Source organism: Syngnathus leptorhynchus, chromosome 4 (assembly GCF_054491065.1).
Source record: "Syngnathus leptorhynchus isolate UIUO chromosome 4, UIUO_Slep, whole genome shotgun sequence".
Taxonomy (NCBI): domain Eukaryota; kingdom Metazoa; phylum Chordata; class Actinopteri; order Syngnathiformes; family Syngnathidae; genus Syngnathus; species Syngnathus leptorhynchus.
Window position 1 is genome coordinate 7,477,579 of NC_141198.1, and position 14,406 is coordinate 7,491,984.

General features: G+C 39.4%; 3 protein-coding genes across 6 annotated transcripts; 1 reads left to right on the forward strand and 2 right to left on the reverse strand.

Moving 5' to 3' along the window:
• Window positions 1–111: 111 nt before the first annotated feature.
• Window positions 112–7,989, reverse strand: rnf10 (ring finger protein 10). The gene is made up of 17 exons (XM_085910575.1): window positions 7,402–7,989; window positions 6,669–6,853; window positions 6,359–6,564; window positions 6,180–6,270; window positions 5,895–6,079; window positions 5,630–5,766; window positions 5,290–5,444; window positions 4,590–4,724; window positions 4,258–4,492; window positions 3,932–4,065; window positions 3,414–3,531; window positions 2,737–2,838; window positions 2,524–2,661; window positions 2,270–2,358; window positions 1,538–1,592; window positions 1,005–1,166; window positions 112–914 (listed from the first exon to the last, which is right to left on the reverse strand). The coding sequence occupies exons 1-17, from the start codon at window positions 7,553–7,555 to the stop codon at window positions 841–843; spliced, it is 2,355 nt and encodes a 784-aa protein (XP_085766701.1). The 5' UTR covers window positions 7,556–7,989; the 3' UTR covers window positions 112–840.
• Window positions 7,990–8,880: 891 nt separating this feature from the next.
• Window positions 8,881–11,019, reverse strand: pop5 (POP5 homolog, ribonuclease P/MRP subunit). 2 transcript variants are annotated; one of them, XM_085910609.1, is made up of 5 exons: window positions 10,300–11,019; window positions 10,061–10,218; window positions 9,686–9,835; window positions 9,448–9,531; window positions 8,881–9,094 (listed from the first exon to the last, which is right to left on the reverse strand). In XM_085910609.1, exons 1-5 carry the CDS (start codon window positions 10,344–10,346, stop codon window positions 8,997–8,999), a joined length of 537 nt encoding a protein of 178 aa, XP_085766735.1. In that variant the 5' UTR covers window positions 10,347–11,019; the 3' UTR covers window positions 8,881–8,996. The 2 variants fall into 2 exon arrangements, with proteins under 2 accessions (XP_085766735.1, XP_085766736.1); XM_085910610.1 differs by having other exon boundaries at window positions 10,061–10,203; window positions 10,283–11,007.
• Window positions 10,358–14,054, forward strand: unc119b (unc-119 lipid binding chaperone B). Of its 3 annotated transcripts, none has more exons than XR_015065921.1 (6): window positions 10,358–10,491; window positions 10,709–10,935; window positions 11,710–11,823; window positions 12,420–12,528; window positions 12,623–12,817; window positions 12,892–14,054. XR_015065921.1 is itself a non-coding variant. In XM_085910606.1 (6 exons), exons 1-6 carry the CDS (start codon window positions 10,388–10,390, stop codon window positions 13,002–13,004), a joined length of 840 nt encoding a protein of 279 aa, XP_085766732.1. In that variant the 5' UTR covers window positions 10,359–10,387; the 3' UTR covers window positions 13,005–14,054. The 3 variants fall into 3 exon arrangements, 2 of the variants coding, with proteins under 2 accessions (XP_085766732.1, XP_085766733.1); XM_085910606.1 differs by having other exon boundaries at window positions 10,359–10,491; window positions 12,645–12,817; XM_085910607.1 differs by lacking the exon at window positions 10,358–10,491 and having other exon boundaries at window positions 10,507–10,935; window positions 12,645–12,817.
• The last annotated feature ends 352 nt before the right edge of the window (window positions 14,055–14,406 follow it).

Sequence of the window (14,406 nt, forward strand, 5' to 3'; positions counted from 1 at the left end):
AGGTTGGCAGTGATTGCTTATTTGAAATTAACACCAGCAGGATAACATTGATAGTCAAAATATAGTTCTTAATTGTCTTTGCCATTAATTTATTAGTGAAGAACCAGACACTTGTTTGATTGTGCATCATTGTTTATTCATATACCTGCCTATGTGTTTGCTCAAAATTAAAGGTTAATTGAGAAAACATCAAACAAAATCCTATTTAAGTCACAAATATTCGCTAAACAGCAAAAACTCTTCAGCTCCCCACAATCGCAACACTGAAACTAAATTGATATTGCCACCAACAGTCAATAATCAAGGGGAAATTGAGTTAAGTGTATCAAGTCTTTACTCAAAGAGAACAAGATGGAATTTGCTGAAATCTAAGCTCTTATTTCTTTATTGCAATACTGTTGTCATTCCATACAATGGTTGTGTATTCAAACTGACATAAACACTAAGGTAATACTTTAAACTCAAATGTACTTTGGAAGTAAATCTTATAGTTTGCAGGATTTCAACATCTGCTATATCTGAGCACTGACAATCCTGGAAAATTTTCAAAGGTGCAATGTACCTGGCAGCTGGCTGACTGCTACTCATAACATAAAGCACCTAAAATGAATCTAATCCAATGTTAATAAAAGATAATTTGCACCGAGCAGCACCCAAGAGAATTTACACAAAATGAAAACATGAGAGAACTGAAAAGCCACCTCGGTCAATGAGTGACTTGGTCTAACATTTGGGTACATTTTGAAATCCTTTGCAACATGGTGAACTTCTAGGGAGGTTTGTAAGGACGTAAAGCAGTTATCCAAGGAACAAAATCATTCCATATTTTATCAGTGTTGTCTACTTTGTGTGAACCATGGAGGTGCTGAAGAGAAGTTTCTGTTTTTTCTTTTTCTTCTTTCCTCCCTTCTCATCTATAAAAGGAAATGAATGAATTGTTAGAAAGTTACTTCCAAAAAAGGCAGTTCGATCCTTTCAAATACACTTTTTCCGAGAAGGCACACCTGAGACAACCAAGGCTTGTGGGGAAGACTCTGGGCAGTCTAGCTGTAGAAGCGCCTTCTCAAATGCTTGGCTGAAAGAGTTCTGAAAGTTGGGCACGGGTGCCCGGTCAGACCCGTCACTCTCCCCATCGCTGTCTGCCGCTGATGGAGCTAACAGCTTATCTGCATGACAGTAGGGTAAGGAGCATTTAGAACTCACACCAACAGTCACACAACAGGTTTTACAGGAAGTGAAATACAATACAACTAAACTATTACTTCATCCCACAAACACACCTATCAGTGGGTATTGTATCTTATTAACCGAACACACTTGCATTGAACCGAGTCACTCGTGACGATAGAAATGTAATCATTTGAAGTTCTTAAATCCAGTCATCTCTGTAAATAAAGACGAAATTCTTTTTGCGCCCAACCTGTTTATGCATTTAGGTTACACAACTTAACTGAATGGAGGGGTTCACAACAAGTAATGTTCAATCGTATCTTTCAATTATAGTGTCACATTAAATTGACTGTTGCTAATTTAATACCTTTCGTTGTGGTGACTCTAGGCCCATGGATTCTGGCTTTCCCATCTCTCAGCATCTAAATGGAGTATAAGGGTCACAACAAAGGACTGATACAGTTTTAAATTGTCATCATTGCTACATATACTGTAGTAGTTCTGGAAGCCATTGCTGTCTTTAAGCTTCTCTCAATTGAAGCAGCAAAACCGAGAAAAATAAGATGCAAACAGACGTCTGATGAAAGAGGGCGCCAAAGGTATGATAGACTATTATGTCATTACGTAACAGTGATATGTTTTCACTCACAAAAAGCTAACTATGGCAGAGGGGTAGGCCTCCTTTGGATTTTATGGGAAAATAAAATCAGATAAAAAATAATTCGAGATACGGTAAAACTCCCTCCATCATGAGATTTCACTTCCTGGCCTGGAAGGTAACCCCTTCAATGAAGGGGTTTTTACTGTAATGGTCAGTAATGCAGAGAAACATTGAGAGAGAAAAACAAAAACAACCATGTAGTCTTTACATTTCTGGTGTTTTATATACAACAAAATACTTGTTTTCTTTGCAGTTTTAAGTTTGTGATGCGCAAAAACTACAATGGGTTGCTGACATTTTTGTATTGAAATAAAAGTCGTAATGCTTCAGGTGTATATATCTGTAAAAAAAAAACGTAATAACATTGCAATAATGAGTGTGAGTCTTGTGGTCAATAACGTCATGATTCAACAAAGCATTCTTTAGACTAACACACACCTGTGCAAAAGACATGCCGTGAGAGTCATCCTCGACACTTCCCACAACAGGAGAGCTTTGTCCATTCAGACTTGGGAACGTTATCCCAGCTGTAATACATAAACCAACAAAAAATACATTTGGTAACTTAGAAATCCTTCCTCTGAAAATAAAGCGAATAGGAACATTACATATCGTACATACTTACACATACTTGACAATCAGCTGCTAAGTCCAGCTAGAGACAGAGTAAGAACTAAATTGGTGGCACCTACCAGAGGAAGGACTGCTGCTCAGGGGTGATGGAGGGACTAAAGTAAAATCAGGTTGGACCAAGGGGCTACTGTTGTGAGGTGGCGATCCGAATGCTGGGAAATGTTGAAGGTTCTCCAGTCCAATATGCACCTCAGGATCTAAGGTGAAAACCGGGAACAAATGAGTCCCCACTAAAAAATACAAGAGATTTTCAATGAAGCAAGTATACTTACATTTACCCTGCTTCTTGTTCTCTTCAATTTCGATTCGCCTCTCTCTGCGCTTCTCATCTCTTGCTTTCTTCTGTCTCAGGCGCTTTCTTTTCTCCAATTCATCTTTGAGTTTGTTTGAAAATTCATTCAGTCAAAAATTAAATACATACAATTAATGTCCAAAGACTACACAGACTGATGTTAAAATGCCACTTTTTTTGGTAAGATAATTTTTTTAAAAACCGTTCCCACCTTTAATGTGATGTAAAATCTGTAAAACCATATTGGGGGGGGGGGTAACATCTTTGAAAGGGAGGGGTAATGTGGTGAACTCTTTGTTGCAGCAACTCGGTCTTATTTTATTTTTTAAGTTAATTGTACATGTTCGGGTTAGTCATTGGTGGGAAGAGGTTTTTAAAGTTTTCAAACTTTTTTCCTTGGTCTAATTTTATTTATGTCACAATAAGATGGCATTTGGACAGGAGTCTGTAATGTATTAATCAATCAGCATCCAACACAAATCAGATTTTTTGAAAAATCATTTAGAAGAATATTTCAAAAGTTTGATTCTGAGCTAAGGACATCGAATTAGTGTTTTTTACCCTGTTATGACACATCTTAATTGAACCACTTGGAACAAAAGATAAAAACCTGAATGGTGTCACTTAAACAATGTAGTTTAAATTTCAAATGCAAACCTTCAAATGTGTCCATGGTTTCCTTGGACAGGATTGGTGGCTGCAAGGACAACTCACAGATGCTGAACTCACATGTGAGCGGCAGATGTGACAGGTAACGATGTCGACGGCGAATCTCCTGTTTATTTAAAAGAAAAGAAAAAAAGGAAATCCCTTAATTATGCCACAGATAAAAAAATAAATCTAAACTGCGATGTGGAGAATGAGTGAACAGCTCAGCAGTTTCATGTTCTTGAGAAGTTTGGAGTCCAGAGCTCTGCTCAAGTACAGGCCATTCTTCCAGACTGGGCAACTCAGTGAATCAAATGTATTAATCAAGTATCAGAGAGTAATTATAATCCCAATTTCAAATTGACCTATTCATTGTTAATCTATCATTACGTAGTATGAGGAAATCATATCTGATCACTTTAAAGTCATAATCACAATACAGCTTGATAACATTTATATGAATGTTGCATTAAATAGCCAAAATGATGCATTATACAAAATACTGTATGTGCTTCATCTTTGCTGACCTCGGTAACTGTGTGTCCCTCGATCTCCACTACTGTGGCAGTGATGGAGTCTGGGCTGGCCTCCAGGCTGCCATATTCCCTCAACAGACAACGTATATTCACAGGATGCAAGAACATCTGCTGGCAGTCTTCAGCTAGAGGAGAAATATTGGAATTACTACAACCACAAGGCAAGTAGAGGATTCCGTTTTATGTTTTGATTTTAGTGCCAAATGTTTTGATGAGCAAAGTATGACATTTGCATTTTATTAACCAAGAAACAAGACACTTAACAATTCAATTGAACATCACTCATGTCTTTGACAGAAGAACTGAAAGATACCAACCTTGGTAAAAATAATAGAAGGGTCCGTGCACCTGGCTGGTTTGAGTGCGACTTGGTTCTGACTCTTTAGCGGCGTTTTCTTCATCAGAAAGGTGATCTGGGGCTGGATCAGACGCAGCATCAGTCGTCTCTTCCAGCACACTTTCCAAAGTATCTTCAGGAGATGTTTGCAATGCTTCAACAGCTGGGACTTCTGCCACCTCGTCATCGAAGGCAGAAGAGTACTGCAGCACAGGCTAAAAAGAGCCAACGCATTCATGGTGACCGTGGCTTCGGACAGGAAAGTTAGATTTAAAAAAAAATAAATAACTGGAGAATTTCCTATAACTATACCTTGATAGCACTGTTAATAGTCACCACTTCATCTACAGAAAAAGCAGGTTCCATAAGAGTCAGAGAGGATAAATCAAAGCTGTTATCTGTTTCAGACTGCTGCAGTTGCTGCTTCAGCAACATTTCCTCTTTCTCCTAAAAAAACAAAAACAAAAGTCAAACAAACAAACAAACGTAGCATTTCTGATTTCTTTAAACCCAGAAATAACTAGGGATCTTCATAAGATTTTTTTAATAACCCAGAAAGTAGCCACTTTGTTAGTATGGTGCACTGACAGGTGTTACTGCTGAACCGTCTCCCAAGTTATCTGGCTCACGATTCCAGATGTTGTCAAAATTTTTGTTTTGTTTTTTTTAAGCCTAGTTAACTCGATCTGTAAGTCACATCTTTATCTCAAGATGGGGGTTGGGAGCACCAGATTGGGTGGGTGTTTTTTTTTACGTAGTCAGGGCCTATTAATTGATAAGATCCACCATGAGAATCTGGTCAATGATAGCTGAAAGAAGATTCCCCTTGGTCCAATGTGTGGCACTAAATGGGTGTGTTAGGTTTATAATATAATGATGGACTTGAATTAGTACAACACAGGATTTCTGAACAGAGATTCTCCAACATTAAACAATGAATAATTAATTACTTGTCAGTTATGCCCATCAAGATCAATCAAGCGCCCGTCCATACTTGCAGGCAGCTTTTTACCTGCAAATAGCAAAGTGCACTCTGGATGAAGCAACCTTGTGCATCCTCTTCCTGACACAGCTGAGCCTGCAAGACTGCCTTCTCCTCTTCCACAAGACTAAAGACCTGGGTGGAGGAGGTGAGCAGCAGCTTGGAATATGGGCTCAAAGCAGAATCTAAGAAACAAAAAAAAATGAGATTCGTGTTGAATGGCATCTTGTTTCTCGAGTTCTGTTTTTCTTCCCAGGAGTTGAGTGTGCATCAACCTACAGAAGAGGTCATCTGGATCTGTCTCCCTGGTAATTTTGTGAGTAAACTACATTACAACAGCATGCACACGGTAACGTGTGTGATCATTCACCTCCAAATCGTACAGGCTCCTCCACTTTCACCCACTGAGAACTCGGCATGGCCACCACAGCCCCCTTTTCTCTCCGCATGAGGCGCATGGTAATGACGTCACCAACCACATATTGCCTGGTCTCCTGAGCAACCACACTGCAACAAGAGTCCAAATTTCATTTCACAATCACAATTATACTACTCAAAAACATTGACAACTTTTGACCAGCTGTTGTATCGGCTCTCTGTTGCCTGACAACTGTAGGTAATCATTTCTTGTTTACCTCTTCAGATCCACTGTGTGAACAGCTTCATAACATATGGGGCACTTTGACCAAGTCTTGTCACTTAAAGACAGGTAGTGCAGAATGCAAGGCCAGCAGAAGATATGTCCACAGCGTGTAATGCGAGCTGCCACAGGTGGGTAGAGACAGATTGGGCAAGATGGCACCTCATGACTGTAGATTCGCTGGATGGAGAAATAAGGGAGATATTCTTAAAATCTTATTATTTCTTGGACCAAAAAAAAAAAAAAAAAAGCATTCTACACTGTATGGGAAGGAACTAACCACTTGTTGCACACAATCCCAGTTGACCAGAGTATCTGGATCAGTGAAGTGAGCCTTGTAGTCCTGGTCATCGGTCACCACAAACTGACAACTAAAATGCACAAAACAATCAGTAACAATAATGAACCTTGATTCAGAACACTTGTCTTCTCATTTGTGTTACTTTTGTAATTGCTTACTTGGCCTGCAGGAAAAGCTCCTTGTTGAAGGGCTTGTGCTTATGACCCCATTTATTTCGGCGTCCCCAACAGGAGGAGCCTCCATCACCGACAGCACCATTACCTCCACGAGGTTCAAAGGTGAAATTCAACAGGTGGTTCAGGCTTATTTTTTTCGGTCCAGCAAACTGAGCCGGGCTAAACTCTGCCCGGCGTGTCTCTGCTACCTGAGAAGGCAAAAGTGAATGGCAATAATAAAAGACTCTTAAGTTCTCATGACTAAAGTGATGACAAAATACTAAATACAGAAAGGTGAAATTAAAATGCCAACCTCCTCCCGTCGTCCTCCACCTGCAACCCCATATTGCCGTCCTCCACCTCTCTGCGGGGGTCTCTTGTCAAAATTCTTGCTTTTCTGTGGATTGGTGCGACGCGGGCCCGAGAAGTTTTCTGCTTTGGGAAAAGAAGGCTCCCGCTTGCGGCCGTAGCGCTTGGAGCCTCCATTAGTCTTACTTTCTGCAAATATAAAATGAAAATAAAGTATGAGCTGCAAAATTGGGTGATTGTCAAAGTGTCCTCATTCTACTGCAGGGTTCATAGTACAATTGCAACAGGCATAAGTAGCACAGTCGAGTACTTTAGTTAATAAGAATGTATTATCTAATATACAATTTTGATTTTATTCACAATATGGAGAGCAAATTTCAACACTCTTGAATAATTACCGACTGTTGTTGGTTAAACTTGCATTATGGGTCAATTTGTAGTGCCCAAAAGGGATTTGAAATTATTATTTACTAGAATACAACTAAGAGCTCAAAACTGAAAACCACGTAATAAAATACGAGAGTAGGCTACTAAATGACACGAACCAGCATTAACCGACGAACGTGTGCTACAAGCATGTTGCAGTGATCTTTGTAGGGCTGGTCAAATGTTTTGACAGCGATGTCAGCCATGTTGGACAGTAAACTACGACGAGGCCTTCACAGCTAAGTCGTGCAGCGAAAAACACCACGTTTCCAGAATCCACCAACATTTCCAAAACTGAATGCAGTTTTTACCTGTTTTAGGTTTAGATTCCCCCGGGGTTGGCCCAGAGGAGTTGGAACGAGGTGGAACCTTGGTATTGTTGCTGCTCGGGTTCTTCTCCATGTTTGTTTCCGTGCAGTGAACGAGGCCGAGCTTCGAGCCGAGAGCTGCTGAGCTCTCCAGCATCAAACGAAAAAACGAAGGAATAAAATGGGCTGCAGTGAGTGCGGGTCAGGCGGCAAAGGCCCCGATTCATGTCGTTCAAACGCGGAGAACCCATCACGGCGACATCTTCACGACAAAGTAATGCAGAGAAAAAACAAGAGACACGATATCGGCGTCTCAAGTTATGGAGGCTTTAAGAAGGGAGGACGAAAGCTCGCCACACGGGGTCAAGACCCCCAACAATGAAGCTCCTTCTCGATCGGGCCGAGTTAGCCAATCCGATGTAATAACTTCTTCCTAATAGTTTGAATATATCGATGTTAATATTTTGCTCCAAAAATATATTGCTTTTCGCTTGCACGAATGGCGACGGGTCGCCAGTCAGAATCCTGAGAGACCCGGATGTTTCTTCTTCCTGCAGCGAATATGGTGAGCCCAGGCCTTTTAGAGCATCTTGGGAAATGTAGTCGTATTCGTACTTGCTCGTCTCACTACCGTGAATCGTTCCCACGTAACAAAGCTAGTCGGCATCACGAATGTGCTTATCTTTCTCCGTCACTGGATAGAAAAATTACAGATCACGGTCTTTAATTGTGGTTGTTGATAAATTGTGACTTTTCAACAGTATCGTGCTGTTTTAATGTTTACTAGAAGGTATTTTGAATCAGGTCAAAGTTAAAAATTCAAGATCGTTTGTTTGATAACAACAATCGGGGTATGTCAAATCAAAGACGTTTTTCTTATTAGTGTAAAATTATTTCAGGCGAAGCACAATTAACCACCTTCCGCATTAACTAGAACAATGTTTCGCAAACTGTTTACATCAAGTAGTATAATTATAAATAAGTTGTATGCATATATACACTTAAATTTATATAGTTTGAGATGTGATCCAGAGGTTCATCCAAGGTCATCTGTCCTAATGTCCCTCCGAGATTAGTGGCTAATATATACACAAACACTTCAAATTATTTAAAAAATGTTGGGTTTTCTACTGGTTTTGTTCAAGGGACCACCATTGTAACCAAGAGGCAACTCGGGGACCACTGCTTTGGCAGAATATTATTTTACGTTGCACCAAAGGATAGATCTATAGGGGCTATTTATTTGCATCTGTATGTCTACTTTGGGGATCTCAGCTACATTTTACATAATTTGGATGGGTTAATGATTCACAAAATTAGCTGGAAAATAAAATAAATCTATTTTATTTTTAAAAATGTAATTATTTTTGATTTCCAATTATGCGGACTACCTGCAATACCGCCGCTGACCACTGTACAGTATTGAACAGGTTCATCAGATGTGTGGTTTGGCTTGATAAAAATAATCTAACAATAACCATCTTAAATATCCAACAAACATCAATTTTTTCATTTTATTATACAAAAAAACTATAGCACAAAACAAGTTACAAATAAACGAAACTCATAAGATTGATGGAAGGGTTGGCATTGTCAGGTTATGCTTCATCTTCATCACCATCATCTGGTTCATCTTCAAATGCTCCTTTTACCATTGAACAACTTAAAATAGCTTTGCGAATCTGTTTCTTTTCTTCTGCAATTGACCAAAACAAACAAAAATGACAATCCTCAAGCCATGGGTGCATGAGATAACATTGGCTGTGAACCTTTCATTCAAGGTTTTCAAAAGGAAGTATAAAAGGTCAGGAATCACTGCTTTAACCCAATTTGTTGCATTGAAGAGACATTTCTACCATGCAGCGGACGTTTATAAATGTAGTAATCTGACATCATAGACAACTCACAAATAAGACTGCACGGAGAGGTAATTAGCAATGGAACAATATTAAAACAAACATGTATTTAAAAACAAGTATCACAAGGTATTTAAATAAAGGCCTACAACTATAATTTTATCAAAGGCTTGCCTTAGATGATGAGACTTACCTTCATTTTTACAATTTGGGAGCATTCGATTGAGCTGCCGAGTGTTGTAACGTATCAGAAACTTCTGACAAGTTCTGATTGTTCCTTGGGAAATGATAAGCCGAATCAATAAAAACTTCAAATGAGCTACAAATGTATGTACAGTATGATGGGTAATATTGCATATTCTTGAACTCTAAAGGGAATTTGAATTCAACATATATTTCAAATGTAAAATGTAGGACGAGTATTTTCTTACCTCCTACGTGCAGACAGTTCAGAAAACATGGGATTTTCTGCCTGCGGGTCGTAATGCTGGTGATAAAAGGTAATGCAGACCACAGCAGTTTGTAGCTCATTTTAGGGAAACGCAGGAGTGCCATTCCTGTTTGAGTATTCAGGTATTTCACTGAAAGGAAAACAGTATGCATGCAACGTTATTTTATACGGTTGCTGAAATTACAGAATGGACACACATATATACATTAGATGGAACACCCTGATGTGTCTTGCCACCCGGGTGATAACATAACAAATTAGGATGGAGGGGAAAGGTGGCAATCTATCAAGTTGTATTGGATTCCCCAATCTGTTGTATCAATCAATATTTGAGAATTAATTTTAACAAGTTTACCAGAGAATCTTATGCTGCACATGGCCGCCCCATAGTCGCCGTGTATTCGGGCCACCGCTTCTTTCACCGCATCGGCGACAGCATAGTCATGCAGGAGCAACAAACTGTTCCTGTCAGTCACGTTTATCTCACAGAGTAAATATCTGTCAACAAATACACTTTCAGAAACAAACCCACAAAGACAAAATTATACATAAATCATAAGAGTGTTGACAAATTCACCTCGACTTTACTCTCACCATCGTTGCTCATTTCTTCTTCTATGAACGCCAACTTCCGTCAACATAATGTCTATAAATGTAGCATTGCTAGCTCCGTTGGCGCCCCATGCTGGGCATTAATGATACTGAAAATGAATGTGCGCTACTTTTGTTTCTTATTCACTCGCTGCCGTTATTGCCTGACTTTTTAGGCAAATGCAACCAATTGAAGTAAGTACAACGGGAGGAGCTGGGTAGCAAATCACTCATACCCATTTGGTAACTAAGACAACGCGCGTCGCTCTTAGCCAACCGCAGTCGTACTTTTCCGTTGCCCATACACGCTTTACGCCATCTTGAAATTATAGTCGCTATTTACCAAGACGCTCTTAAAAAGCACAACTATTTGTTTTACCCATACCGCCGCCACGGTGCCTAATATGCACAGTTCTCGGAACAAAGCGGCATCAACACTCGGGAAAGGACACACGGACGCAGACACTGGCACGGAATCGAACCGCAGGGATCGAAAAGCTGTTGGAGGGATGTTAAAGAAGCTCAAGTCGAGGCGCAGTCAAACGGATAAGTGGCCCGTGGTTACAGAGGATGAACTTCGGGCGCTCGGTGGAGATATTTCGCCAGACCACGTCCTTGGACTCCGTGCTGTCACCGAGGGTACGTGAACGGTAGCTTTACTGGCCTCAATGTATCGCTAGATTTCAAGCATCACTATTGTTTGCGGCGTATGCTAACCGATCTGTATGCTAAGGGGGGTGGGGAGGACAAGTCTTCTGGTCAGCTTCCTCACAGGTGCACAATGGAAATGCGATGAAGTGTTAAGCTCTCTTAAACTCAAAAACAAAACTTTACATTTGCAGGCAGACAGTGGAACCAGATGCTCCATCTATTATCGAAAATGTGAATATGACATTCGGTGTTAAATAACATCTACACATTAGTTTTGAATCTGATCTTACATAGTATTTTTTTTGTCTGTGTTGCCCCTTTTGGGGGAAAAAAAGACGCCTTAAAAATAGCTGCTAAAATACACCGTAGTGTTGGAGTTTGATAACAGCTTACATTTATATTTGTACTATTATTGATGATAAAAAAAAAACATTGCTATTTTGTTGAACGAACCTCTTTAAAGAAACTACAAAATTGGAACTTTGCTCATCACTCCGGAGTGACTCACAGTGCCTCCAACCATGGGGTCTGTCATTGGAGCCTCAGCTAATGCCTCATTGTTTTGGCCTTTTCCTGCACCAGACAACAATGGTGTTACTTCTCTCTTCAATCAGTGTGCATGGTTAAAGAGCTGCGAGTCTATACTATACAATGCCATTGCCTCAATGCCCCGAGAAAATAGTTGTGAGTGACACAACAGAAGAAACGTGTCATTTGAGCATGATGTCAAAATTCTAACGAATATCTCGTTTCCTATTGCAGACTACCTTTGCAAACCCGAAGATAATGTCTACAACATCGACTTCACCCGTTTCAAGATCAGAGATCTTGAAACTGGCACGGTACTGTTTGAGATCGCCAAACCGCCCAACAGTGGTAAATGATGTTTTCATTGACTACCAATTGACACACTAGTTGTGTGATTATATAAAATTTCAGGCCATCATAATAAAGATAATCAAGTGATACACATGCTCATTTTATGGCAGTCCAATGCAAATGTGAACTCAACCTAAAGACTTATTAAACTTGTATGGGAAAAATCCAAAACAAGAACTTGAATTTTTCCCCAGCTTTGGTGATGACATGTTGTCCATCAAATTCTATGAATAGAAGTGCAAATATCTACTCAAACTCTTAAAATAATGCTATGCTGGTTCATTTGAACAATGCTTGTTTATAGCAAGTGTATTTACTTATCTATTTATTTATTTTGAGAGGAGGTTTCTTTCTTTTACATTTCACCTTAATTGACCACTTACTCTTTAAAACATCAGGGGGATGTTTTAAAAAGTAGAGAAATAAATGACAACTGCCACATGTGTAAGTGTAAATTGCAAGGAAGGTCTGTTTCTGTATTCCAATGATAGTTACATGATTACATTAGCGCAGCCATTATTCTTATCGCAAAATGGTTATCATTCCTCTGTATAATTTGGTTTGCTAACAGCTAAACTGGTTTTGTCTGCCAGGTCCTGTCGAAGCTGAAGAGGGAAGCGGAGATGTTGACGTCAGTGCTGGGCGCTTTGTGCGCTATCAGTTTACACCAGCGTTCCTGAAACTACAGACTGTAGGTGCCACGTAAGTGATCAGAACTTTGTTCCCGCTCAACTAAGCACTATCGTCAGTGCTCCGACAACAAATCTGTGCACAACCCAAGTGTGAATGAACTCAGCCTCTCTGTTTCCAAACGTCAGCGTGGAGTTCACCGTCGGCGATCGGCCCATCAACAATTTCCGCATGATCGAGAGGCATTATTTTCAGGGACGCCTCCTCAAGAACTTTGACTTTGACTTCGGCTTTTGCATTCCCAACAGCCGTAACACATGCGAACACATTTACGAGTTCCCACAACTTCCAGACGACCTCAGTAAGTCCTGTTTTTGATTTGAACAGGGCCTCAATAAGACGTAATGCTGATTGATATGTTCTCCCTTTTTCCAGTTCGCCAAATGGTGGCGCACCCTTATGAGACCAGATCGGACAGTTTCTACTTTGTGGACAACAAGCTCATCATGCACAACAAGGCAGATTATGCCTATAATGGTGGTCAGTAAGACCTCAAAGAGGACAACTGCAATAAACCCAAGAAAAGGGATTTGTTTTGTACCAATCTTATTAGAATTAGTCCCCCCCACCCCTTCATCAACAGAATCGACATCTGCTATTCGATGCTTTCTTGAATCTGTTAAGAACCTTATGGGGATTTGTGACGCACAGGAAAATTCTGTTTGTCACATAAATTCAATGTATGCTGTGTGCACTGTTTGACTTTAGCGAGTTAGTTGCGTCTCTGCTGGAAAGGGACAATCACAGACCTTGAGTCATAAAGGTTCTCCCACAACTTGTTAGTTTCATCGTTTTCCTCCGAAGTGAAGTCAAGTTTATTTGTATAGCCCTAAATCACAAGAAAGTCTCAAAGGGCTTCACATGTGCAAAAAAAATGACAATGACTCAAGCTACATTTCCTCATCTGACAATTCCTCCTCTTTAAGAATATGGAGCACTGAGTAGACATATAGTATTGTTAGTGATAGGTCTTTTTCATTCACTCTTAAACATGGTAACATTTTTATATTGATGGGACTGTTGCGAACATTTAAGGTGGATGTTCTTGATATAACATGCTTGGTTTATTTATATCCTGTAGTATAAACAACTTTAAGTTAAAATAAAGTTCTTGACATCGGGTGTCATGTACATCCTGAAAAAAAATGGTCAAACAGGAATTCTTTCAATGCTTGATCACGGTGTGCCTGAGACTCATGTCATTTGTTTGAATTCATTCACTACTATTCGTAAAACACAGAAATGAAAGACGTTGTCTACTTGGATGGCAGTACGAATGCTCAGACTGAAAATATTTAGTATTGTTTCAAGTTAAATAAGCAAATGGCAGTTGTTCAAAATATTTGACTAGCAAAGTATTTTGACTTTTTTTTTTTTTAAACATTCATTGAAACAACTGTATGTGCCTTTCATCCCGATGTTCATTGTGAAAGAAAAATAATTTGTGAACGAGGCTACAGTGAGCCGTCTTCTGATGGCAATATTTTTTTAAGATCATGTTGGAACTCTATAGAGAAAATAAAATAAATGAAATGTTTCGTCAACTCAATGATCTAAAATTGCGCAACTGTAATAATCTGTTAAAGCATTGTTTATCTGTTGTAGTGTTTTTTTTGTTTTTGTTTGTTTTTTTAAGTTTGAATACATAAAATTGGGAAGTATAATTAGCCATGTCTGGTTGAATTGCTGGTTAACAGCTCTGGTATTGAAGACAGGTAAGAAATTGTCAGTTGTATTTCACATGAGCTGTTGATTCTTTTTTTAAGTCTTCAATGGGCACATTAAAACAGCACAAAAAGACCAGATTTGGTTTTTGAAAATATATTGTAAATAAAAAAACTACTACTCCCAGTGGTTTTCACCCTTCATTGCGTCCACTTCTCATATTTG